A 26,848-nucleotide genomic window follows, 5' to 3' on the forward strand; every position below is an offset into this window, starting at 1 on the left:
TTGCCTCTCCTCTTTGCAGGAGGAACTGAGAAATTAGTTATCGTGGCTTTCAAAGACAGCAAGGGAATCGCCCTTCCAAACTAATGTGAAACTGTGTTAAATAGTACTCTGGCACTTCTAAAATAGATATTAAAGAGATGATTGAAAGGGTTGCATTTGTTTTGAGTCTTCTCGTCAGGCAGAGGGTTCAAAAGCTCTCTGTGAAGTGGTATTTTTATCACTCCCCCCCCCATATTTACCCTCTAACCAGCAGTTTCCACGTCACTGCTGGCTCCTCAAGACATTCTCTGTAGGGGAATTCACACACTTTCCTTCCAGCTTCCTCCCACCCCTCCTTCACTCTGCTGAGATCATGCAGTCGGATGATTTTCTAAAACATCTTTGTCCCCTCAATCTTGAGCTCTCACGTGAACCCAGGAGCTGCGATGGGGCTGGGTCATGTTTTGGGATGATGCAAAGACAGAAAAGCCAGGACCTCTTCCCTCGTGCCCACAAAGAGCTGGATGTGGGTTACAAGAGATATCCCCTCCTTCCCACCCAAAGCAAGTCTGCAAAGCGAACTCAGCCCAGCTACATCCTTGTGCTGCGAGGGCCACCGACCTCCATCGGGTTGTGTGTCAGATGAACTAATAGTGCACAGTGGAGAGATAAAACTGAATCAAAAAGATTTTTTGAAATTGGCTACGTGAGCAATAAGTACGGGAACTTAATCCAAAATGAGTTGCTTAAGGGTATCTGCAGCATCTCATAGCTTGTTTCTGTTGATGTGCTTCCAACTGCCGTTTTCTCTGTCTGGGAACTTGAAAGAACCTGAGCAGAAGGGATTTTTTTTTTGTTTTCCTCATTGCAATCATAAAAGCCGGCGCTCACAACTATCATCTCCTGCAAGCGCTCCTGTCACCACCTATTGCCAATAGCGTGAGTCACGAGCACCCGAAGCGCGTTCGGGCGAGCTATTGGGGAGCTGATCACCGGGCGTGCTGCACGGGAGCAAGCTGGGCGGTAGCAAGGGGGTGCTCTCGCCTCGGGAGTGGAGACCAGGAACCCGCTGGGTGCTGTGCAATGTGCTGGAAATGCCAAAATTCCCAGGAAACCTGCACTCACGCTCGCACATCCTGAAGCGGCTGTAGCCAGCCCTGAGCCCTGATTTCATGGGTGATGCAGGTAACCCCAGTAACTGCTGCTGGTTTGGATCAGCAGCAATCCCAGGAATGTTACCAGGCTTATACTGGTATTGAAACTAAATAAATTGTGTTGGAAACGTGGCAGATGTACGGAGGTTTGGTTTCCTAAGCCTGCAGATGGGAGTTGGCACATGTGAGCTGGATCCGGTGGAAGGGGGCCAGGCAGCAGAGGCCGGGAGCCTGCCTTTGACTTCCAAAGAGCTATGCAAAGTCACACCTGGGAACCAGAGCACAGGCTGCAAATGCTTTAATTAAAGAAAAGAGAAAGGATTCATGTTTAAGGTAGTCATTACCTCCCCAGCTCTTCTAGGAAAGCCTGTTGCTGCAGACAACGGTAATTAAGTGGAATATTACAAAGGGCAAAGCAAATGATGGTTTAGGCACAAAAAAAGAAAAAACACGGAAAATTCTTGCAGTATCTCTCAGTCCCACAAAATCCCCTTGCGTGGTTTTGTCACTCACATGCACTGTCCTCCTCGAATTTGCCCCCTCGGAAGGGAAGGCTGCTCACACAGCGGGTGCCAGTTTGGGAGGCAGGATTTGTTGGAGGCAGGGGTTGCCTGCTGGGAGAGGGCACCGCTGGAGGAATCATGTCCTGGGGAGGGGGAATGGGGCCAGCTGAGAGGTTTGAGATGTTTGCAGGAGTCTGGCTGCCTTTCAGCATCACCGCCTCTCTTTTGGGCTGTTATTTGCTTTTTTTTTTTTCACCCCAAACTGGGAAGAAAGACATTCAGAACTGGTAGGGTTAGTTAAGGTTAGGTTGTCTTTAGCTGCATTGATTCATGCCGTGCTGTGTAAGTCAGCATTAGCACAGGCAAGTACAGAAATCAAGATGACTCACAGTTTATTTTTAACCTTTGCTAATTTCTGACCAATCTGTCCAAAAATTAGCATCCTCTGTGGCAGCAGGGGCTGAGGGGTTTTGTCCCCAGACTTTGGTCTCTTTTACTGCGGCTCCCTTGATTTTCTGAGTGAAGGGAAACTGGGTGCTTCTGTGTTTGGGTGCATTTGGGTTTCAGCGAGGTTTTGCTGGGGAGCTTGTGAGCGTCTACTGCAAACCCGCGGGGCTGGTGTGTGCTCACTCGCTCCTGCCCATTTGCTGTGCAGGGTTATGAAAAGCTGGGATGTTGAGAGGTCAGAGGAGAGCAAAGCGTCTGACTCTTTGAAATGCAATAAGGCATGAGTGTTTGTCTGAGGTTTTCTTTTTTTTCCCTTTTCTTTTTTTTTTTTTCCTTTTGCAGTGACCAAAACACCTGCATCATGTGGTAAGTTGCTCTGTTCCAGCTCACCGAAACCCATCCTCTGTCTAGATTGTCCTGATAAAATCCTCCCCCAGATGCTAGGTTTTGCTGTGTCTTTTGAGAAAGCAAAAATTGAATGCTTTTTTTTTTTTTTTTTTTTCTGTCTGAGCTAGTAGAGCCGTGCAAAAACCTCCCTGCCAAAAAGAAAGGCTTTTGGATTAACAACAGTAATGGGCTAAGAAATGAATGGTGACTAATTTTTTTGTTGCTTGATGGATAAACCACCCCCCTCCTCCTCTTTTTCCACATTCTTCGGTTTGTTTCGTGACAGCATGCACCTCATTTCAAGCTTTTCAGTATTTATTTTAATCAGAATTTTGAAACTTTTTCCCCAAAAGTGAAACAAAAGCCTCCTCCCGTTCACTCCGCTGAAGGTTGGAAGTATTTCATGCTGCTGGTTGTGCTTTAGAGCAAAAACATGTAGGAACAAATAAATTACAATCAAGTTTTATTGGACATGTTCCCAAAAGAGAAGGGAAGGAAAACACAGCATCATTTCACTATCACTGAAGTATAAAAAGCTGCAATTTTCTTTCTTATGGTATTTTCACAAAAATAAAAACAGACAGAGTGGAGTCCTAGAGGGGCAAATTCTATCAGAAGGGGGGCACTGGTGTCCCTTTGGGTGCCTGCTCCCAATTGCCATGTTTCCCATGTGCTGGGCTGAGACCTGACTTCACTTTTTGGTTTCCCAAACGCATCTCTTTTGGCAGAGAAACCCACACACAGTGAATAGCCGAAATACCCCAAGGAGCAGCATGGACATGGCCCTTCAGGCTGATTTTGCAGTGACTCAGAAATCACACCTAATATGCTCTGTGCTCCCATAATAAGAGATATTTTAAGAGGGGCAACAAGCTTGCAAATCACTGCTTGGGATCTTTCAGTAACCTCCTAGGTATTTCTACATAGCAGAAAAAAAATCCCTCACGTGTATATGAAAACAAGTTGCTTAACTTGAAGGGGTGAGTTTGGTTCATCCCAGCAGGGAGGGCAAAGCAGGCTGGATTGAAGCCAAGGTCCCAGCCTGTCCCCGGTCTTCTGCAGGCCAGAACCGTGAATGCAAAACCAAGCTAAAAACCCCAGTTATTGCATCTGCACTGCTTTTTGATCTGTGTTGGCTGATGGCTGTCAGCTAGCTGCAATTACAAACTGCTCGGACTCATTAAAAAACAAACCAAACCCCCAAAAGACAATTCCCAATTCAGAAAATCACTTAGACCCATGTTTGCCTTTTAAACCTGTTCCAGGTATTTTGAGAGATCTGGTTAGCTCGTGCTCCGCTGTTTTTCTTGAGGTGGGACCCAAATGCTTAAGAACTATGGTGCGAGGAGCCGGGGCAGAGCAGATGGAGGGGTGGTGGTGTGCAGGGGCGATGCGGGAGCAAGGCAGAAGCGATGGTTTCGGGGAGGGTCCGGTGTTGGTTTTACTCAGGCTGCGTAACATTCTTCAGGCTTTGGCTTTTTATGCTCTTTTTGCTGGAGGAGGTTTTGGAGACGATTTTCACACCTGGGTTGGTGCCTTTTGCACTTCCAGAGCTGAAATTCCCCCCTCCAGTGCTCAGCCCACTGCTGCCGCCGCTGCCACCTCCTCCGTAGCCAAGACCGCTAGAGATGCCGAGACTGCTGCCTCCTCCAAATCCACCTCCGAGACCACCACCACCGCTGAGTCCAAGTCCTCCTCCATTTCCAAAGCTGTAGCCTCCACGGCCACTGCCTCCTCCAAGACCAAAGCCGCTTCCACCACCTCCTCCAAGACCAAAGCCGCTTCCACCACCTCCTCCAAGACCAAAACCGCTTCCACCGCCTCCTCCGCTTAGGCTCAGTCCACCAAATCCTCCTCCCAGGCCACCTCCGCCAGCTGGTCCAGAGCTGGAGCTGATCACCGCTGCAGGAAAATACAACCAGAGGGTTGAACATCTGCTCTGGCAACCTCCCAGTTGCAGAAAGCACCGTCATCGGGACTTGGACCCATGGGACTTGAACCCAACTTCTGTCCCCACATGCTAATGGTTCCGGTAGGCTCTGAATGTCTTACATGGAGCAATTGGGTAAAACCTCCCTTTTCCCACGGTTGCTCAAAGGCTCTGCTCCCAATGGGCCCAAGGGAAAACGAGCACAGTGATACTTACAGTAGCTGATGGGGTTGAGTCCCTCGCCACTCAGCCTGTTGGAGGGCAGACAAAGGGGAGGTCAGAGACAAAGTACAGAGGCAGGTGGGAGAACCAACCTGCTGGCAGGGGAACAGTGACATTCACTATTCCTTCTGCAGGGATTTTGTTCCCACCTGCTCTCCTCGCCCTCCAGCAGCTTCCTGTAGGTCGCGATCTCGATGTCCAGGGCCAGCTTGACGTTCATCAGCTCCTGGTACTCGCGCAGCTGCCGGGCCATGTCGGCTTTGGCTTTCTGTAGGGCATCTTCCAGCTCTGTCATCTTTGCCTTGGCATCCTTGATGGCCAGCTCCCCACGCTCCTCAGAGTCTCCGATGGCCGTTTGCAGCGTGGCACACTGCAAGGGGAGGGATTGGAACTCCTGAGTGCTGCTTGTCTCTTTGGGTAAGACTTAGCCAAGGAAGAAAACCGTTCTGGCCAGGGTGTTTATGAGCAATGGTTAAGACTGAGGTCATTCTACCATAGCTAACATTGCTGGAGTTGAAATGCCAGCCTACAAGGATGATTTTGTGTGTGGTGTGGTGCAGTACCCTTTCCGGTACATCATGCTCTGTGGCTGCTGATGTCTCTCCAATCAGCAGTATGGTGACAGACAGCAGAGAGCTGCTAAGGGACCACAGAACAGGGCTCCATGAGCATCTTTTGCCATTCCTACCTGGTTCCTCGTGTTCTCTATCTCTGCCCGGATCCTCTGGATCAGCCGGTTGAGCTCAGAGATTTCCCCCTTGGTGTTGCGCAGATCATCCCCATGCTTCCCAGCTGTGGCCTGCAGCTCTTCGTACTGAGGTTCAGGAGGAAGAGTGAACAGTCTGAGCCCTCCAAGTGGGCAAGATGTGGCTTAAACAGCCTCACACAGGGACAGCAGTGACTTTTCCCAGAAATACATCCACGGCATCCATGGTTCTGCTCACCTTGGTTTGGTACCAAGCCTCTGCCTCAGCCCGGCTCCTGTTGGCAATGTCTTCGTACTGAGATTTGACTTCAGCTATGATGCTGCTGAGGTCCAGGTCCCGGTTGTTGTCCATTGACAGAATGACAGCAGTGTCGGACACTTGTGCGCTGAGCTGAGCCAGCTCCTGTGGGGAAGCACACAGGGTCCCATGGCAGCTGTACTTACCTCTTCACGTGCCACAGAATGGCGTTCACTGCCCAGGGTGGCAGCAGGACAGAAATCAGGGGAGGGGGGTGTTTGTACCGCATCATAGAGGGCTCGAAGGAAGTTGAGTTCATCGGTCAGCGCATCCACCTTGGCCTCCAGCTCCACCTTATTCATGTAAGCAGCATCCACATCCTGGAAAAGAAGAACTATGGGCCCATCTGCAGCACCTGGTACCTCTTCTTTAGCTCAGCCAAGGACTGACCAAGCCCAGAGATGGGCTTGGGACCTGGGATTCCTGGCACTGCCAAGCATCTTTATTTCTACGTGGTCTGTTCAGCCCAGGCGAGTGTGTGTATATTGTGGGACAAGAATTTACTTCCATCCTCTTTCAACCCCCTTCATTCCTTTCCCCCAAAACCATAACCCAACTGTCAGCTTTTAAAGGACAAAGATGCAGCTCCATGAGATCTCCCACCCTTTAGAGCTCTCCCAGCCTACGCAATGCTCAGCATCCGTTAAAACTCCTGTCTCACCCACCTTCTTCAGCACCACAAATTCATTCTCTGCTGCTGTGCGTCGGTTGATTTCCTCTTCATATCTAGAGGGGTAAAGGGAAAGATGTGCTGGATCATGTCTCAATAAGCAGAAAAGTTGTACAGGGAGGACTGCAAGATTATTTGGGCTGGGTATGACATTTTAAGTAAAGCAGTTACAGAGGATTTTCCTTTGCAAGTCTCATCACAAGTTGTCATGTCCTGGCTGAGCCTGCATTTTCTGATTGGAAAAAATTGATGGACCATTTTTCTCCTGTTGTGCCAGAAGGCAGGGGCTTTGCAGGGAGAGGTCCCTCATGAGAGCTGTTTATTAGAGGGAGATTCATCAGGTGCCGTGTTATGGACTAGAGCACAGACTGGAGATCCTTTTTCTCCCTTTCTCATAGAAAATTTGATGAATATCTCAAGCTAGGTGTTTGTCCTTGAGAAAGCTAGGTTTAAGTGAGACGAATCCTACTGCCTAATGCTAAACTGAACCATTTGCATCCCATTTCACCCCAGGCTGCCTGGATGTGCCGCTGAACAGGCACTCACTTGTTCTTGAAATCCTCAACAAGGTCTTGCATGTTCTTCAGCTCCCCATCCATGCGTCCTCTCTCGTTGAGCAGGTTGGCCAGCTGCTTTTTCAGGTTGTTGATGTAAGCCTCGAAGAGTGGGTCCAGGTTGTTTTTGCCTGCACTGTTTTTTTGACCCTGGTCCTGCAGGAGGGTCCATTTGGTCTCAAGCACCTTGTTCTGCTGCTCCAGGAAGCGGACCTGAGCATTGGGAAGCAGAAGAAGGTTAGCGTAAGAAGCCTGTGAGTGTGCTGATGGCCAAGGGACAGTAACTGGGACTGATGAATAGCACAAACCAAGTGAATCCCAAACCAGGAGTGTTAAATCCAGCTGTGAATATCATCCAGATTATCCAGCGCTATGTTTGCCCATCCAGTAGCTAAGCAAATTTGCCACTGGTGGACAATTCTAATTAGAGACAATTTAATTCAGGAAGCCAATGAGTAATCATTAGAAAATGTGGGTTCAGCTCTTTCATCACTTGCTTTCTTTAACATCCTTCGTTTTTTTCCTTCTTTGCAAGTGATATTTATCTTCCTTAATTAATGCTAATATCTGAGTACTACAGGTTAAAAGACAGGTACTTAATTGCCTCTTCTCTTGCTCATGTGTACTACATATAAGGTATTTAGAGAAAGAAAAGCTGAGAAAGGACTTACGTTGAGTCTATATAAGAAGGACCTTAGCTTTCAGACAATAAAGCTGGACAAAAGAAGCAGCACCTCTGCTGTGATACCTCGCAAAGACAGCTAGGTTAAGCAACTGGCTTACTCTAATTTGAGATAATATATCTTATTTCTCAGGCACAAAACCTGAATCCTCATTACTAGTTTTCAATGTCTAGCTTTCTGCCTTGTAACTGTTTAGAAGTAGGTTCTTTTTTGATTACTTTATTAAAAACATGCAGATAGGAAATATGCAATAGACTGAAGATTTCTGAAGCTATATTTTTGTAGGTACAAGACTGTCTTGCTCCCTAGCACAGTTCCACAGTGCTTGATGAAATCTCACCTTGTCAATGAAAGAAGCAAATTTGTTGTTAAGGGTCTTGATTTGCTCCTTCTCATCTTTCCGCACCTGCTGGATGTTCGGATCGATCTCCAGGTTCAGGGGTGCCAGGAGACTCTGGTTGACCGTCACTTCTTGGATGGTACCGACTCCCGGTGGGCCACCACCAAATCCTGCCGGACTCCTGCTGCCACCCAGCCCTCCGCCAAGTCCTCCCAGGCCCCCTGCTCCACCAAAGCCAAACCCTCCACCACCTCCCTGTCCCCCACCAAAGCCAAGCCCACCAGCACCTCCACCCAAGCTATATCCACCACCTCCACCACCGAGACCAAGTCCAAAACCACCACCAGCTCCGCTGCCACCAAGTCCACCGCCGCCACCGGCTCCACCCCCGAAAACAGTCCTGTAGCTGCTTCCAACCCCGATGGATATCCTCTTGGTACCACCAAGGTTGTAGAGGCTCCTGCTGCCGAACCCACCGCCGCCGCCACCTCCTCCAATGAGCCTTCCAAAACCTCCTCCACCTCCTCCAGATCGTGCAACAGACATCGAACTGAAGCCAGCCCTGTTGCCAGTGGGAATGACAGCTGAGGCAGCGCTGTAAGATCTGCCTCCACCGCCGGCTCTCATGCTGTACGTCTGCCGGTTCATCACAGCAGGAGATCACGGCCCGGCACAGGCATAAAGCAGCAAGCTGGGAGAGTGCAGCTTTCTGATGGAAGAGGGTGCGGGATGCCCTTTTTATCCCTCTGGGGATCTGGGCTTGGTTGCATGGAAGTCCAGAGATCAATTTAGTGCCTTCATGGTTTTGACGTGCCAAGCAGCCAGCTGTCTTCTTGAAACTTGTTAAACAGTGATTGCACTCAAACACACCTCTTGGAGCCAGCTTGAATCTGCTCAGCTAGAAGAGTTATCTAACTGTGATTTCTGGCAGGAATTGCTCAGCCCTAGTGCAAAGCTGCTGTATGCTTGCAGAGGTGCATTATTTAACTTCCTTTCTGCAAAGCAAAATAAATGAAACAAAAAAGGGTGAAAAAGAGAAATAGCTACCCTGATACTCCTACCATACTTACAAGATGTAGTAGATCAGCGTGGAGCTTAGTGCAGGCTCCTCTGAAGTAACTTGAATGAAACGTAGTAAAACTAAAATGGCTAAAACTGAACAAAAAGATTTCATCTGAATGAAAATATTTCATTTCTTTGCCCAAAGGCAAAGTGCAGGTGTGATGTTCACGAAGCCTGACATCTTGCTCAGGGCTCTGATTTATCCAGTTGCCCTTGACTGTTCACACTTGTTGGGCAGAGACCATCTTTTGAGCTGACTCAGTACCAATCACAAAGAGGCCCTGATCCATGATTTGCCTCTGAGACACTATATTTAGGTGTCATCTCGAATTTTGACTATTTAATATTAGGTGTTTAGTCTATGGCAGGTTTTCTAGGCTGCCTTTCTAGACATATTGGCATCTCCAGAGGACAACTCCATCCCACCCAGAGGTGGCCCTTGCACTGCCTCCAGTCATCTGATGATGTGGCTGATACATTTCCATCTTGATCTAAAAAACATTTCAATGAAAGAGACAGATTTTCTGAAAAAATATTTTGCCCAGCTTTGTGGAATTGTATTATTTGCATGTTTAACATCAGGGTGCAATCAGTCTTGAATTTCTAGCTCTTTACAGGTGCGATTTCTTTTTGAAATCTTTGAACCTTTCCATTCAAAATGCAGCCAAAAGCAAAGATTTAACCAGCATGAAAAATACTCCCACAAATTCTGTTGATTTTACTTCCTGAAATCCTTGGGAAAAAGAGCAAAGTCAATAGGGTGTGGTGGCATTTTCTGGCCTCTCAGTCTGTGTGGAACAGCAATGTTTACAGTATTTTATTCTTTGTGTTTAAGAATTCTGTTCGTTTTCAGCATGTTGTTCTCCTGCTGGCATTGCCCGTGCTGTGCGCATGACTGGGACTTAGACATCTGTCTCCGTGTTTGCAGGACAGGACTCCGCATGCCCTGTGAAATACACTCATGTGCCCCAGTGGCACAAAACCATTAAGTATGAGCTAAAGTCCCACTGGCATCTCTGGAAGAAAAATTAAGCAGGTGCTTCGTGTCCTACCGACTACAGAAGATCAAATATCTGATGATCCCTGGAGAAATGCTGCCAGTCAGGCTCAAACCAGGAGAGTTGGGTCACAAACTGAATTTCCCATTGCAGTGTGAAATTCCTGGTTGGTGCACATCGTCTCGCTTCTCTCTGGGAAAATGTTGGGCTGAAGCTACCCGGGATGTTACCTGAAATTCATGAACGTCTTCATTATTTGCGTAAAATTCAAAGCCCGGGTGCGATGGGAAAATGAGATTGTCTTCATGCTTTCTTGACCCCAGTAAGGGCAGATTGTCCTGAAGCTGACAAACGGGTTCTGATCAGATATTAGAGGTGAATGAATATAATGGCATTAAGGGTGGGGCTGCCAGAAGAAAGAGGGAATTGTCAATTTAGGCTCCCACACTTGTCTTCCTTCAGCCTGCTGTCCACAAGGTATGCGAGGCTGGGGGAGATGCACCAGTTCTTTACTGGGCTTGTTTATTGTGTGCAGGAGCTGGCGTTTGTGGGCTCCGTACCCAGGGACAGATGTGGCTTTTCACATCTGTCCATTTGGATCAGCTCTGCGAGTCTCCACCAAACGGCAGAGGTGCACGTCCCGAATGACACTGAGCAGGATTTAGCCCCAACCACCCCCAAAATGTCCTCAATCTGGACTGCTGGCCTTTTTTTTTTCTCCAAAACAACCTGTTCTACTTGAATGTCTCCAGGCAGGCGGCAAAAATCATGAGTTTTGCAATTCTGGGGGGTTGAGAAGGGCAGGGACGATTAAAGGTATTCTCCCAGAAATGCAAGAGCTGCTGGGCCACTTTGGTACCCTGGGGAGCCGTCTGGTTATTGGTGTGCACTCACTGTTTTGCAGGGAGGTGATCAGAATAAATTATGAACTGTTAGGGCACCGGCAGCTTCTTGTTGGGTGTTTCAGCTTGTTATTTACATACAAATGAGATGAAGTCCGAGTCATATATAATGAGAGAGAAAAGCTGAAGATAACCATTTCGGAAGACATCCTTGTTAGCTGGGTGGGTTTTGCCTTCTCAGCAAGGGATGGTCTATTTGGATTTCACCACCCACCAACCCAGACAGTGCTGCTAAGCCATGTTGTTTGTTAAAACATAATTAGCAATCTGCTCCAAGGTGACCACATCCCATAAAGCTTTGTGCTTTCTGTCCGAGAAGCCCTGCAGACGCAGGGAGCCCGAACCCACCACGAGAGCAGCAGAGGTGGATGCTTAGCTGGTAGGAACCGACGGTGGGTGCATCCCCATCGCACTGGCACGGGCAGGCTGAGCCCAGCAGGATGGCTGAGCTCCTCCATCAGGGAGCGAGACGTGGTCGGATGGGGCAGACGAGCCGTGAGTCAGCAGCAAAGTCTAGGAAGTGGAGCAGGAAGTCTGGAAATAAATTGCAACACCCACTCCTCAGTCCATGTTTCGGGGGTAAATTAACCTGCCCACACCCTGCACTGCTTCCAGACTGGGAGAGGAGAGACAGATTTCTCCAAAGGGCAATTCAGAGCGAAGATGTCTCAGAGGCTTTTGGTGGTGCCCAGGTGAGCCGTGGGAGGGAAGCAGCCATCGGGGATGGATGGTTTTCTTGGCATGCAGCTGTGCATCCAGCTGTGGTGAGAGCCACCACAGTGAACCCTTTCCAGCCATGATGCGGAGACCTTCCTGTGGGTCCCCACACCTTGGAAACTGTGGACCCTCATGCAGAAAAAGGGTGGGGCAACCTGACCTCACCTAAGGGTGGGCGAGGGCTCTGCCCTCCTTGGTGTCAGTGGGTGACACCTGTCTACAGCCCATGGCCCCTGATGTTTGTAAAGGCTTGGGTGTTTGCGAGAAGGTGGGTGTTCAGGGAGAGAGGGCCTGGTGCTGTATTTTGGAAAGGCAGAGTTTTCTTTCATTTGAAAATTAACCTACTCTTGCGAGAGGGATTTTTTTTTTTTTTTTTTTTGCTTCCACCTGAGCTTGTTCTCACTGATTGCTTTAAATGAGGGCCTGGCTGCTTTTTGTTCTGCCTCCAGAGATTCCAAGGGAGCTGCACATCCCATGAGAGGTTACATTCCCTGGTTAATGCTGAGCTTTCCAGATTTCCCTGTGACCACGCTCGTTTCTGGATGGAATAAAGGTATGCAAAAGTGCATCAGGAAGGAGAGCAGACAAACTCTCTGAAAACTTTGTTAAAGCTCCACGTCTTGCGAGCTACAATCCCCACCCATGTGGAGGTTCATGTTTGAGAAAACATCCCTGCTTTTATAAGGGCAGGGAGGGAAATAAAACCCATGAAGCAGAGCATGAATTATGCATGTAGTTTATTGAAGGTACAGCTGAAAGTTTGGAGTAAGCGAAGGATAATCAACTGTTCACTTACACATTAAAAGCGTTAAATCCGTCTATCTAGTACACACACAGGAAAAACAACGCATGCATTTAACTACAGAAATATAAGGTGCTCGACGGTGTGTAATTAAAATCTGTTCTACCAAACCTGGTGTAGCAACTTGGACCAATTTACATAACCATTACCAACCCTCTCGTAAACAGGAAAAATTGGATTTTCTGGTGTCATTAAAGAAGCTAAAATAATAGCTGCAGCTCCATCTCGGACAATTTAAGATGTGGCTTCTCTTTCTGAAATCAGGATGACCAAATTTTTAATCCTTTTGCAATAGCTGACTTAGGGAAAGAAAATCCCTGTGGAAAAGGGGTCGAGCAGAGAAGAGCCAGGACGATGCAAGCAGACAGCTCTAGCCCGTCTGAAATGAAAATCTCACCTGGCTGAGGCCTCGGGGGGTCGGTTCCCCCCCGGAGGACCGTGAAAGAGAAGGTGGGTTGTGATCATGCAAACCGTTTTCGGCAGAGCTACCAGCCTAATTGCGTGTGTGTGGGCAGTGTGTGGTTGTGTGCTTCAGCTGTCAGAAGGAAGGGGAATACTGTTTTATTGCAGAAATGCTGATTATTTTAAAATGCGCTGCGGCGTCGCCCTTCCGGGCCTCTACCGGGTCGTTCTGACCACGCGCACGGCTGTGCTGTACCTGCTCCCGGCGCCGCACACCCCCGGGCCGGGGATGATGACGGCTCCCGGGCTGCACTGCTCCACGCCGGCACACACCACGTTCCCCAGGCTGGCCACGCCGGGGGCGCACTGCACCCCCTCGGCACCGGTGATCACCTCCCGCCCCACGCAGCTGACCGCGCTCCTGGCCCCGAAGCCGCCCCCCACCCGAGGGAGACAGTCCACGCTGCGGGTGCTAAAGCCGGCGTTGCTGACGCCGAAGGAGGAGACCACCCCCAAGCCCGCGGCGGCTCCTCCCGTCTTGACGGCGCATTTGCCTCCGATTCCAGATAGGGATCGGCACTCCCCGACCGTGCCACCGCCGCTGACCACGGCTGCGAGAGAAAAACAGGTCCCGTGTCACTCCCGGAGCAGCTCAAGCCCGGCTCGTAAGGAAATTTACAAGCTCAAAGGGGAAGGCAGGGGATGCTTTGTTGGCTTACCTACGCTCACCGGGTTGCCAGTGCATATCCTGTCAGAAAAGAAATGTCTCAAAGATGTGCTTAGGGAAACGCTCCCCAAACACATGAGCAAATGGAGATACCACCCAGTTATTGCCTTCTTAGAAACCCTGCAAGTCTTTCAGCTTTTCTGTGCACCCAGGTGTCCCTATTGCCCACTGAACGACTGTGGGGTTGGACCCCTAAATCCCGTGGATGTCTGAATATCTCATCCCTATCCATTTGTCCTGCAAAAGGGGGATCTGAATGGCATGGCTGGTGTGCTGTGATCCAGCTGCCTTGGGAGGATGAGGAGGGAACAGGAGCAATGCTCCCCTCTGCACCCATGGGGAGAGAAAAGGGATTCTGTTCCTCCCTGCACTCATGGGGAGAGAAAAGGGACGTTGTTCTGCTCTGCACCCATGGGGAGCCACAGCCACCCAGCATTTCTATTCCTCCCCTGCTGGGTTTCGCCAGGCATCGCTGCAAGCTGCAGCTGAGGAGGCGCCTACCTGCTCTCTTCTCCTTCCAGCAGCGTCCTGTAAGTGGCAATCTCAATGTCCAGGGCCAGCTTGACGTTCAGCAGCTCCTGGTAGTCCCTCAGCAAGCATGCCATCTTGTCCTTGGCCTGCTGCAGTGCAGTCTGCAGGTCGATCAGCTTCTGCCGGGCATCCTTGAGGGCGCAGTCGCCCCGCTGCTCAGCGTCGCAGATGGCTGTCTGCAGCGCTGCGATCTGTGAGCAGTGACAGATGAGAGGGTGCTTGGCTGTGACATGGAGAGCATCTCCACAGGGTTGCACATTGATCCCCTTTGTTTCTCAGTTAGGAACTGCCAGAGAGCCTAGATTTTGGCTGGACCCCTGCTATGGCCAAGCTCTTTGCGATGACAGGGAAGGGATGCATTGGCTGCACCCTGTAGGAAGCATGCAGCCAACATCATTTCTGCTGTAGCCAAGATAAGTGGCTTCTGCTAGGTGGAAATAAATCCGCCTCCTTGCCTATCTTCAGCCTCGAGATGAGAAGCTACGAATGCAAACTCTGGCGGGGGCAGGGGGTTCTGTGCAGCCTTGCAGGCTAGGAGCTGGTGAGGACAAAGCCCTTTGATGCACACCTCGCCGCCCATGCAACATTCAGCCCTTTGTCCTACCTGTTTCTTCACGTTATCCGACTCGCACTGCAGCTTCTGGATCATCCTGTTCAGCTCGGCTATCTCACTCTGGTTGTTTCTCAGGTCATCACAAAACTTGCCGCGGCTGCTGTGGAGCTCCTCCAGCTATTGCGCGGGAAGAAGGTGATGTTAAGCGCCCAAATCGCCCCTTCCAGGGAAGATGAGGATGCTCCGGAGCTGCACCAACGCTGGTGCTCCAGGGAAACACCCAGATGTGACCTCAGCCTGGACAAGGTGACAGCCTCATGTGGGCCCCGAGCACTTGCTCTTTGGGAAGGGGATGGTGTTCCTGATGGATGTGCACAGAGGAGACCTCTCTGAAGCAGCATCATGATCTGCTAGGTTCTGTTTTGATGGAGAATTCGTAAAACACATTTTTTAGGTGGTTTGGGGGGTTTTCTTTTGGCATGATTCTCTTGAGCAAACTACAGTGCTCACACACCGTGGGGTGGGTTTAAGTTGGTTCACGGAGGACAGAAACGGTCCTCGGGGTTTTGTTGGCCAGGGGATTTCATTGCCATCTGTGCCGGTGGTGTGGATACTCACTCTGGTTTGGTAGAAAGCCTCCACTTCAGCCTTGCTCTTCTGGGCAATCTCCTCATAGCAGCACTCAACACTTTTGATGATGCCCTCCATGTCCAGGTCGCGGCTGTTGTCCATTTGCACGATGACCGAGGTGTCACACAGCTGGCAATCCAACTGAGCTCTCTCCTGCAAGATCCATCACAGGTCAGTGACCCAGCAAAGGGGAGGTCTGGAGAGAAAATGTATGGCTGGGGAAGGTTGTCCCATGAATACCCAGCTGGGGCATGGGGTCCTCCAGACGGCTGGCTGGTTTCCAGCAAGAGCTGGCAGCTGGGACCTGTTGTTGGCACAATATGGGATTGCTGCACGTAATTCCCCAAGGAGAGTGGGGAGTCCTGGTGGAGCAACTCGCTTGGATGCAGCCCGGTGTTGCCGGCTGCATCAGCAGTTCTGTGGGCTGTGCATCCCTCCGGGTGAGTGCTTTGGGCACTGCAGACTCCCGGGAAGTGTTTGGTTAGAAAAGGTGGAAAGCAAACACGGTGTCCCCATGTGCTCTGTTAGGAATGTTTTAGACAAAAGGGTTACTTTCGCCAATATATTCTGACTTAAGAAGCTAAAAAAGTTAAATGCTAAAAATATCTGTGTTTTCAAGAGTGAGATGTTTCCATGGCTCCAGGCATGGTTTGGATGAGAATTTTAGGGGCTTTTTTCATGCAGAAGTCCTCCCTTTGCAGTCAGGAGACCACCAAATCCACCCTGTGCCTGCCCAAAGCGTATGTAACAGCATTGCTACCAAACACATAAAGAGATATAGATTTTTTGGATGCACCTGTAGGATTTTCAGAAAAGACACCTTTCCCTGTGTTGAGTCTGCTGCAGCAAATGAGCGTGCTCTTACCTCGGCATAGATGCACTTCAGGAACTCCAGCTGCTGCCGCAGGAGACCCACCCTCACCTCCAGCTCCTCCTTGGTCAGGTAGAGACAGTCCACGTCCTGGAGAGACACCGCGGATTTGGTGAAAAGAGGTGAAAGAAAAACAGCTGTGGCAAAGCCCCTTTTCTCTGTTAGATTTGGAGAAGCCTCCCCACGGCCAGCCCCTGAGGCTGCCTGGCTTTGTTTCATGTGTGCTTACAAGCTGGCAGGGTTCTTCAGGTGACCCATGTGGGTCGCCTCAATTTTGGGGCTACACAGCAAGGGTTCAGGCAGTGCCATGGTGCCGTGGCTTTCCATTTCACTGCTTGGTCCCACACTCGGGTTCTGCATACACACCAGCCACCCTCAGCCGAGCTCGCTGGTGTTGTCCATAGCACAGCTCACCTTCTTCAGCACCACAAATTCGTTCTCCGCAGCTGTGCGCTTGTTGATCTCATCTTCATATCTGCAGGAGGAAAGGAGAGGGGTGGGCTGCTGAGTCCCGGTGGTCCCATCCCCACCACCCAAGCAGCCAGCACAGAGCATGGGAAGCATGACTGAAACCAGGGCCTCTCCCTATTTGCTTTGTACCTCCTATTAGAGTTTTGCTTTGTTGTTATTTTTTTTTCCTCTGTGCTGAGCTTTGTTCAGCAGTTTTAAATAGCCCACGCCGGCAGTATCGGTGGCTGGTGTGAGATGGCAATAAATCAGGCCAAACCACTAGAAATGCCAAACTGTGTACCAAGCTGAAGGCTTGCTTTGCTGCTTCTAGCCCTGCTGCTCTGTGTGAGGTGTTTTGGAAGCATCCAGGACTCTGCTCTGAGCTTTATGGGGAGACTGCGGCCAAAATGCCCCAAGGGAGGTCAGGAGCTTGAGCAACCTGTGAAACTCCTAGGTGCCATGAAAAGGAAAGCCGGTGTATAATGACTAAGTAATTGGGACCTGGAAGAACTTTCACAAGATGAGTCTGACCTCCTTGGTGGTGGCTCAGTGAGAGAAAACGTCTGAGACACTTGTCTGTAAGGTCTTTGGAGAAGACTACTCTTATACGCTTGTTGTGCATCACCAGCCACTGTACGTCCTGGTTCACGGCTTAGCGTAGCACACAGGGAACTATTAAGGAACATCTGCATCTTAGATTAAAGAAACAATTCCCACATTTCCTCTGGGAAGAGGGAATGAACCCCAGTGGAGATGATGTGGATAAAGTGTGGAGTGAAGACAAATGGGCTGAGGGATCTGTGGGAATGGATGGCACCAGGGGCAGGAGATTTGAGGGAGCCACAGATGACGTGGGAGATTTGATACAGTAAACCACAGGGGCGTGCAGGAGTGCTAGGGAGAGGAAAAGAGGTTCCCTGTCCCTCACCCTAAGGAAATACTGCAGGGGGGGCTCTCCCAGTGCATCATCTGCACCTGAGATGCAGCAGTGGGACCCCAGCACAGAATCCAGCCCAGTGCTGGTGTGCCCTGCCCTGCTCCCTCCCTGTGCTCCAGTTTTTGAGCTGTCTGCTGCTGCTGCATTGGCTTCACGCTCCAAAAGTCTGCTTCAGTCCAGCCAACACCCCAGCCTCCATCTTCTCTCTGCATGCTACTTACTTGCACTTGTACTCTTGCACCAGGTCCCTCAGGCACCGCTCCTCGTTTTCCAGCCTCTCTCGCTCCCCCAGCACACACTCCAGCTGCTTCCTCAGGTTGCAGATGAAATTCTCAAAAACAGGCTCCAGGTTTCTCCTGGAGGCCGGCAGGACATACTGCTGCAGCAGCTCCCACTTGGTGGTCAGCACTTTGTTCTGCTGCTCCAGCAGCCGGACCTGGGGAAGGAAGAGATGCAAGGGTCATCCCCCCCTCTCGTCCTGGGCAAAGGCACTTCAGGTCCCTCCACTTCCAGGAGGAAAAAATAAAAATAAAATCAGAAATGCCAAAGGTTAAGCGCTGATTTCTCAGCAGCCTGAGTGAGAAGAGCATCTTCTGTCAGCTAAGCCCGGTGCCACCCAGGACTCCTGAGGCTGAACGACATCCATGCGTTTGCTCTGTGTTGAGCCCGATCATCTCTTTGACAAAAGCAAGCTTCAGCCAAACTCTGCCTTCTCCCTGTGACAACTGGCTGGAGGAGGATCATCTGCCTCCTCTGATGGGCTGATTACAGTAATGAGTCTTTCCTGGTGCTAAAAGCACCATCCAGGAGCTCATTTGAATGTATCTGATTTAAGCTCTAACCGCGGATACTTATCATGCCTTTCACTTCTAGATTAAAGAGCTCTCTAGTACTTGGGAACCTTTATGTATCATGAATAAGTCATTTTCAATGGGAGGAAGTAGGGTGGCTCCTCTTACATGGGCTTGGTTGTTTCAGCTGCAGAACAGCTCACAAAGAAAATCAAGATCAGATGGAGCAAAGGTTCCTCTGCTCTTTGAAAAATCATTTTCTATAATGCATCTCTAAACAGCAATGAAAAACCCTTAGGCTTAGCTAAGGTAACAACGAGAAATTACATTTGTTTAGGAAATCGCCAAACTCTTTTGTCCACAGAGTGGAGGGACAGAAAAAATAAAGTTGTTCCTCTCATTTTAGCCAGATATCTATCTTTCTACTTCTGTGAAATGAAGTGAACTGTAAAAAAATACAAGTCCCCTGGAGTTTATAGAAGAAGGATAGGAACAGAAGATGACACATGTCCTAGAAGCACAGCATCATATTGGCTGGAAACGACCGTCAAGACCATTTCAGCGTCTCTGTCCCTCCTCTCCCAGGCTTTGGCTTACTGTTGGAGCTGCTCCTGCTCTAGCTATTTAGCAGGCTGGTGACCATCGGGAGGTCAGATACCTCTGCGGTTGCCTTGGGGCAAGGCTTACATCCAAGCAGTCTCCACATCGGGAGTATGGTCTACCAGAGCCATTGCAAGACACGGGGGCGCCGGGCAAAGCAGGCGCTGGCTTGTCCCTAGAGACAGCCCGGAGAGCGGGGGCTCACCTTGTCGATGAAGCAGGCGAACTGGTTGTTGAGGTTCTTGATCTGCTCCTTCTCGTGGGTCCGCACTTGGCACTCCTCGGGGTCGACCCCCACGCAGAGGGGCTTGAGGAGCTCCGGGTGGATGCTGACGCCCCGAATCCCCTCCGAGCGGCCTCCGCCGAGGCCGATGCTGATGCCGCCACCATAGCCTCCGATCGCCACGCCGTCCCCAAGGCCTCTGAAGCTGCCCAGGCCCCCGTAGCCTCCGCAGTTACCAAACCCCACGACCGTGCCCACGCCAAAGCGGCCTCCGCCATAAGCCACGCCGCAACGTCCCACGCCGGCACCGCCGTAGACCCCGCTGCGGCAGCTGCCGCCGAAGGAAATCCTTTGCCCTCTCCCCAGGTCGCAGACGCTCCGGCTGCTGAAGCCACCGATCCCGCACCGCCGTCCCGCCGGCTGGCAGACGGAGGCCGAGCTGCTGTTGGCCCTGCCGAGGCCGCAGACAGCGGAGGCGGAGGAGAAGCCCCGTCTGCCCAGGAGGGAGCTGGAGGTGTAGCACTGCCGACTCATGGCGGCCGGGGAGCAGACACAGCGACGCAGCAGAGCAAGAGAGGAGCGGAGGGTGCAGGAAGGAGCTCTCCTTTGGCTTCTCTGAGGCATGGTCCGTCTCCTTATATACATTTCAGGAGGTGCCTGAGATGCAAAAATTTAATTTATCCACTGGGTTTGGTCTGCCTGGCAGCAAGGAATGGCTTCCAACATTTTAAACCCACAGCAAACACTTCTATCTCATATGAAATAATGTGGAAATTAAAATAAACTGCTTTGCTTGCAAGCTTCAGTTTCAGGACTTATATTTTACTTAATTAATCTGCTTCCTTATTGTGTAATTATAGTTTAGCAAAATAATTCAAGGAGTTTTTATTCATGGCTTGTTTACGGTTCGGTTTCACCACAGCGTTTAATTATGTTTCGGGACCTCCTGCAAAATGTCGTGGCGATGCCGCCTCTTCCAGGGTCTCTCGCCAGCTCAGGGCAGGCTCTTGAGCAACGGCGCGGAGCAGGAAGGCGGATCTGTCCCAGCGCAGCGCTGACGCTGTTGGGAGCGTTCGTGTAAGCATTTGTTTCTTCCTCCTGTGGGTATGGCTGTGGCTCTCGTAGATGGCTCGGTTGAAGCCCCGTGTGCTGGCAACCAAATAAGAGGAGCGGAGCTGCGTGGGGCCGGCGGTGGCCATACCGGTGGAGCACGCGTGGGATGGTGCCATGGCTGAATTCGGGGGCGATGCTCCGGGGAATGGGGTTCATGAAGTCGGGGCACTGGTCCGGCTGGGCTGGGATGTGCCCCTTAGAATACATGGAACAGAAATACGGCATTTCTGGGAAATGCTTCGCTGCAGATGCAGAGTGTTTATTGCCTAATTATGTGCGTAGGGACGGGGATAATTGTGTTTAGTATCTGGGTGTGATGTGAGTGGCGCGCGCGGCGAATTCACGCAAGCGATAGCTGGAGATGCAACAAAGAAGTGAAGCGAAGTGTTACAAACAGGTTGAGAAATGTTAGCTGGAGTGAACGTTTTTCCTCTTATTCCTGTGACACACCTATTCGACGTTAAATTATTCTAGTAATATCTGTTAATGAGAAGGCACCATACCTTCTTAATTAAAATTCTTTAAAAGATTTTTGAATTCACTTGGAAACAAATAAAGTGCTTTTTTTGCCTTAACAAAGGGGTCTAATCACAGAATCACAAGTGATTGCATAGCTTGCCTTCAGAAGATTTTGCACCTTTGCTAGGACAAAGTTATCTGGTTCTGGGAGGATTCCTAGGCAATGGTATTGGAAACTTGAAACGGATTTTCTTGAATGAAAAATAGCGCAATGGCAGTAGGTTGGTTTTATAATATTTGTGGGGTCTCCCCAGGTAAAGGTCTTCCTATTTTTTTACAGGTCTTAGGGGTGTTGAAATGAACTATAAAATACCATATGCACTTTTAATCATGTACTAGTTCCGTTGTTGCTGCATTGGTCTGAGTATACTAGGATTCAAGTCTTGCAATGAGATGTAATTTCATTCGTGAGATTGAATGAGTTGGAGAAAGCAGATGAGCTTTTTGGGCACTGCAGTCTTCATGTCACTCAGCCCAAGGTAATCCAAGCACCTGAAACTCTTGCTAGTAAGTGAAAGGGGGAATTATTTCACAAACATATTTTGTGCTGAAGTTTTGGTGCAAGCATTGTGGAGGGAACTGGGTGTGTGGTCTGAAGCCAAACCTGTAGCACTGCCTGGAAACAGGGCACCCGTGGCTGGGCTAAAGCATCACTTGGCCATAGGTAGGTCTATGCAAAGTGACCTTAGGTGGGCATAACCATGGGCAAGCTGCAAAATAGGCAGAAGTCGGGCCATCAAGCCCCTGGCACAAGGGGTTTGCTTCCTGCGTGCCCCGAACGCTGGCTGGGTGATGCTGCAGCGGGGCAGAGGTGGGGCATTGGGGTGCTGACGGGGGTACCGGGGTGCTGCCACTGCTTGGAGCTCTCCATCCGGCAGGAGTGCAGAGGGAGCCTCCGGCTTCTTTGCATGGCAAGAAAGACGGGGCCCTTAATCCCAGAGGGCAGTGACTTGCCAGTTTTTCCAGCTGTGAGAAACTTGGATCCGGTTCGGATCCTCCGCAGGGCGCATTGTGCTGCATGGAGATGTGCGCGCTGTTTGAGGGCTATGGACCCTCGGTGTTCCCGGTCTTGTTGGAAAGCAGGGAAAATGCCACTCGTGGGACAACCATCCACCTTCCTCCCCCAGCTGCCAGCCCTGAGATCCTTCCCTGCACACGAGGAGCTGCCAGGCTGCTTCCCCACGGATGGAAAGCACCAAACCTGCGCTCCAACCCTCGGCTCCTCCTCGCACCCTAAGAAGTGGCTGCTTCCAGGTGCCCAGCCTTGCACATCAGAGAGAGATGGTTCAGGGCAGTGCTTGTGGTTTGCAGCTGCTGAGCTTTCACAAAGCTGCTGCGCAGTCACATGGTGGAAGCCCTGAGCACCGGTTACATAAACTTCAAAGGAGGAAGCGCTCTGATGTGATTTGGTTCTGAAGAGCAGGATTGCAATCGCCTTCATTCCATCAGCCACACACACGCACAAGCACTAGCTGAAATTGGATGCAAATGCTGTCTTCACAGAGACTTTTTTTCCCCTCGTCTCCATGCTTTGTCCTGGCTGAGTGTGGGTCTGGTGACATTGGAGGGGCTGCAGGGAGGGACTAACCCGCCTAAACAAAAAAAGATGCATGTGAAGATACAAGGCAGAGATGAAACCACAGTTTTCAGGCTGATGGGATTCAGCAAAGCTTTAAAGCAGCAGCTTACACCTAAATTTACACAGGGGAAACCCCTGAGGTCCTCGGCCCTAAACATGCCTTGAACTGTGGTGGCTTCCATAAGACTGAAGGCTTTGAGATTTACATGTACCCAGCATTAGGATAAATTAGTTCTGTTTAAGTGCCTTGCTAAATTGGGATCTGTTAAGCCACCCATGTGGGTAAGGAGAGCCTAAGGGGTTTTCCAACCTCCTGGTGTGATTCCAGCTGTAACGACCCAGCCATCCAAGCTTGCTTTACCCCAGTGAGAAAACAAATTTTTTAAGACCTTCCCGATAAAATGGGGCTGGCAGGGCTTGGCCATGCTCTCAGTGTTGTCAGCTGGTGCCCTCCCTCCCTGCCTTCAAGCTGGGCAGTTTTTGTGGCTCCCTGCAAAAGGGACATTGAAGTCACCATTAAGGTGGCTAATGAGGCCCCTGGGACATCTCCCTCTGGTTTCATGGGTCCAGCCCTCCGAAGATGGCTGTTCCCATTCACTTAACTGCAGCTTGATTCTGCTCCCACATCAAAGCAGGCAGTGGATTTGTGGGGACCCAGGTAGAGGCAATGGTCTGAGCATCTTCCATTGCCACCAGGCATCGGAGCAATCCTCCTGACCTTGCTCCGCAACAGCTATTTGACCACAGCCTGGCTTTTCCCTGGCCATTGCATAGTATTTTTGCTGCAAAAAGATGGACAAGGTAATTCCTGGGATACTTTGAAGGCCAACGGTGGTCATTGTCCATGTGCACCTTCTTTATTTGCCATGCTGCCAAACAGAAACTTGCCAAAACCTTTACCTTCCTTCTGCAGCCTTTCTGCTGGAAAGAGGACGTGAGCAGTGATAAACACCTGTGTCACTGGTGTTGCTCGGAAGATGCTGGGGTCTTGTGGCAGCAAGCAAAGCAAAAGAGAGCATTGCTCCCAAGGGTGATGTCTGACCCCATGGAGAGCAACCTGCTGTGCAGAGCAGGTGGCTGGTTTGGGCCAACTTCGGCATGTGCTAGGCAGGTTTTTGTTCACGTGGTGGGAAACCTGGGCACAGGATGCAGTTGTCAGACACGGCTTGTGTGACTTCTGGATGTTTGCTGGAAATGTTGCAGCAGCGACTCAACAACCAGCCAGCAGCAGCACACGGCAGCCTGTTTGGATTTTGAAAATCTCCATTTTGATGGTGCTACTGGGTGACCTAAGCTGAGAAACTCTCCTTCATAGTTCTTATTTACCATCTAATTTTGTAAGAGACAAATAGGTTTTGTACCAAACACCACGGGTGTCCACCCTCTTCCTTTGTAACTTTCCTCTTTTGCATAGGAATTCGTGAGGCCCTTTTGCATCATCTAACCAACCTTGTGCTAACACTCGGGGCCCGGTGGATCATTAGGGCTCTGAGTAATGGGGTGGAATTGGTATGGCAGGGTCATGATGAAAGCGCACCAGCCAGGAGTAGCATTGGGAATTGCCCCTGCAGAGGGAGAGCAACCACATGCCAAGAGCAGGGCGTGAGTTTGGCACCAAAAGTGTTCTTCTGGGGAAAGGTGGGCCTTCCTGGTGAAAACCAGCTGTGCTGGGGTTGGAAATGCTGCCCTGCTGTGTCATGGGACAGTTGTCTCTTCTACGATACCAACTTTTCTAACCAGAAAGCATGTTCCTTCATGCACGGAGCCAACCAGGGACTCCAGAGATGCCCTCCAGCAGCTGAGTGAAAGGGGAGGGTGTGGGAGGAGGGAAATCCAGCCACGGAATTTCAACTAGTTCCATCGATAGCTCTGTAAATCTGTGTGCGTACATAGACCATAATGACCATAGAAGGTAGTTGTTCAGTGTGTGTGGTTAATGTAATAGAGTTAATTTTGCAAACTTACAGACAGGTTTCTTCAGAAAAATGAAATACAGCCGATACAGAAACATTGCGTGCATCTTACTGGCAGCACAGCAGAAAAGACGAGGCTTTTATCAGCAGTGCGATCTCTGTGTGCTGTGTCAAATCAGGAGGCATCACTCTATAGGGAGGGACATGGAGCATGTTCAGCAGAGAGCAAACCCCCTCGATGGCCTGGTAAAAATGATGTGGCTGGTGAGATAACGTGGAAGAAGCAACACACTTTTGGCATGGGAGACCTCTTACCTGAACTCACAAGTCACCGAGCTGGAGCTAGAGGCATGGACCCCATGAATAGTCAATGACAGAGCTTGGTATTATCAAGCAAAAGATTGTTTTCTAAGGTCACCAGCACAAAAACTTGGAGTCATGCTTTGCAGAGCCACGGGGGCATGGTCTGGGAGCAGAGGTTGTGTTCCTGCGTGGCTGCCAGCCTCAGCAGAATAAAAGGAGAAATATGAACCAGGAGGAACAACAATGCTGTGTTTACAAGCACCCAGCTATTCATAAAGACTTCCAGATGGACACTCAGATTAAGGAGATTACAGAAGGTATAGTTTCTAGAAGATGTACCTATTATCTTAATGAATGGTTAGAGTCACTTTTGTGATTCATTTTGCCACCAGCACGCAAAAAACTCACAATGTGTCATTCCAGAGGTGGTGGCTGGGTGCATAAGCTCTGTATTATGGTTGTCTCCACTGGGCTAAGCATGATAAAGAGAAGTATTTGTCCTAGAGGAATCTGCAGCCAGCTTCTATTCATCACTGCCCTAATGCTCAGCATCACCTGCTCCAGGGGTACCTGAAGCTGCAGCGCTCTGCCCCGCAGAGCAGCCAGCTGCAGCATCGGGCACCACAGCCTTCATTTCCCCACTGAGCAGCCTACGGGCTCATAACCTCCATTTCCAGAGATGAGCGCTCTGAATTGCTAGCAAACCACACATCCAGGGAGATAAAGACAAGCAACGGTAGTGATTATCGCTCCGGACTGGCAATCCCTTCCTGCCAAAGCTGAGCTCGCAGCTACGTCCTCGGTGAGCCAGGTCACCATGCCTTTGGAGAGGCAAAGCCATGCTTTGATTCAGTCTGCTTCTGGGATGGGTTCCTAAACCTCTTCACTGAAATCTCCTGCTCTAGGAAGCAGTTTCTTCCACGTGTCCATACTGAGTTGGAAATCCAGCTGGGCATCTGTCACCGACCACTGCTGCCCCGCACTTGGGAACCTGCGCTGCAAGAAAACCCAGCATTAAGTAACTGGAAAAGAAAGCTAGAAAAAGCAGAGAAAAATGGAAAAGAGCAAGCCTTGCTGTGAATCATGTTTTATTTGGCTGTGCCAAAAGGACACCCTGGCCATTCTCTGTTGGAGGATAAAAGGAAACACATTATTAAGGCGAACCTGCTGCTTTCAGAAGAAGCTGCACGGAGTGGGACCTGAGACGTTCAGGTCACATTTCACAGCCAGGCTGACTCTGTGCCCCACAATACTGCATGAATCAGGCACCCAGGCTCCTCCTGAGCTCAGTGGGGTTGCACACACTGAGGAAGATTCATTTGGGGAACTCCAGTGTAATTTCTTGAAGCCACGTCCACACATTGGTGTGTTGCCTTGTTATCCTCTTTGTTCTTGTTATTATGTGGTTGCTTTTTCTCCTTGAATATCCTATGGGGTAATCCACCTGCTGGGCGCTGTGTGTGATACCAGGGAGTGTTTAGCACCTGTCTCTCTTGTTCTCCATCCAGAAATGGCTTGCGTGTGGAAATCTCAATGACCAGAAGCTAGCTTGGTGCTCAAGACATCCCAGTAATTGCACACCTGGCCTCCCAGCTCCTCCTTGGCTTCCTGCAGAGAGCAGCTGGTGTTTCTCCCCTGGGCAGTTTTGCAAGCACTGTCACCATGCTGCTCAGCATCGCAAATACCTGTCTGCAGACAGGCCACCTGGCAGAGGATGGACGGGTGGCTCAACTTTCCCTCTAATTACTGAGCGTGACAACTGTGGCTTCCTTGTCCTCGTTTCAATTATGGATTGACAAACACCAGAGGCGGACTGTCCCCAAAACGTCATCCCCCTTCCCAGTGGCTTTCTTTCAAGTTATTCCAAGAGTATATGATAAAGAGAAGCAGTTGCTTATGAGATGGCTACTGGGTTTGGCATAATTGCCTGTTGCTCTGCTGAGCTTCAGCACCTCCTTCCCACCCGCGCCCTTCATCACTGCCACCAGCCAAGCACTGCAGGGCACTGCATGGGCTCGTCTCCAGCGCCGGAGGTCTCAGGTGCTGAGTGGTCAGGCCCTGTTCCTCAGGTACGCCGAGTCCCTTTGCCTTCACCCCAGAGCTGAAAAAGCACCCCTGAATGCAAAATATTTCCATGCTTTACCCTTCCACCTATCTGCTGTCTTTGCATTTTCAACCTGTCACTACCCAGGAATAATAGCAGTGCTAATTTGTCTTCTGCTGTGCAAAATAGCTCATTTCAAGAAATCTGGCAGAATTTAAGGACCTATCCAAGGTCGACATCTGGGCTCCTCCAGCGCTGTCAGTCATGCTTGTATGCTGATATTTGGTAGCTGGTGTGTCCTTCGTGCA

General features: G+C 50.2%; 2 protein-coding genes across 2 annotated transcripts; both read right to left on the reverse strand.

Annotated features, from left to right (window-relative positions):
• Positions 1-3,911: 3,911 nt before the first annotated feature.
• On the reverse strand, positions 3,912-8,521 carry LOC118260667 (keratin, type II cytoskeletal 5-like). The gene is made up of 9 exons (XM_035571081.1): positions 7,874-8,521; positions 6,843-7,063; positions 6,292-6,352; positions 5,851-5,946; positions 5,567-5,731; positions 5,311-5,436; positions 4,772-4,992; positions 4,617-4,651; positions 3,912-4,372 (listed from the first exon to the last, which is right to left on the reverse strand). The coding sequence occupies exons 1-9, from the start codon at positions 8,519-8,521 to the stop codon at positions 3,912-3,914; spliced, it is 2,034 nt and encodes a 677-aa protein (XP_035426974.1).
• Positions 8,522-12,972: 4,451 nt separating this feature from the next.
• Positions 12,973-19,603, reverse strand: LOC118260637 (keratin, type II cytoskeletal 4-like). Its single transcript, XM_035571033.1, has 9 exons — positions 19,052-19,603; positions 17,677-17,891; positions 16,483-16,543; positions 16,063-16,158; positions 15,186-15,350; positions 14,619-14,744; positions 13,985-14,205; positions 13,476-13,504; positions 12,973-13,367 (listed from the first exon to the last, which is right to left on the reverse strand). Exons 1-9 carry the CDS (start codon positions 19,601-19,603, stop codon positions 12,973-12,975), a joined length of 1,860 nt encoding a protein of 619 aa, XP_035426926.1.
• Positions 19,604-26,848: the final 7,245 nt, after the last annotated feature.

Source organism: Cygnus atratus, chromosome 29 (assembly GCF_013377495.2).
Source record: "Cygnus atratus isolate AKBS03 ecotype Queensland, Australia chromosome 29, CAtr_DNAZoo_HiC_assembly, whole genome shotgun sequence".
NCBI lineage: Eukaryota > Metazoa > Chordata > Aves > Anseriformes > Anatidae > Cygnus > Cygnus atratus.

Bases quoted from the DNA above. Each gene is read 5' to 3' on its own strand.
- LOC118260667 (XM_035571081.1), bottom strand. From the start codon at position 8,521: ATGAACCGGCAGACGTACAGCATGAGAGCCGGCGGTGGAGGCAGATCT. The intron at 5,437-5,566 runs GTGAGCAGAACC...CCTGAACCTCAG, and splicing joins AGGCTTGGTACCAAACCAAG to TACGAAGAGCTGCAGGCCAC. The intron at 4,373-4,616 runs GTAAGTATCACT...ATTTTCCTGCAG, and splicing joins ACTCAACCCCATCAGCTACT to CGGTGATCAGCTCCAGCTCT.
- LOC118260637 (XM_035571033.1), bottom strand. From the start codon at position 19,603: ATGAGTCGGCAGTGCTACACCTCCAGCTCCCTCCTGGGCAGACGGGGC. The intron at 15,351-16,062 runs GTAAGAGCACGC...TGGATCTTGCAG, and splicing joins TGAAGTGCATCTATGCCGAG to GAGAGAGCTCAGTTGGATTG. The intron at 14,206-14,618 runs GTAGGACAAAGG...CACTGCTCACAG, and splicing joins CGGATAACGTGAAGAAACAG to ATCGCAGCGCTGCAGACAGC.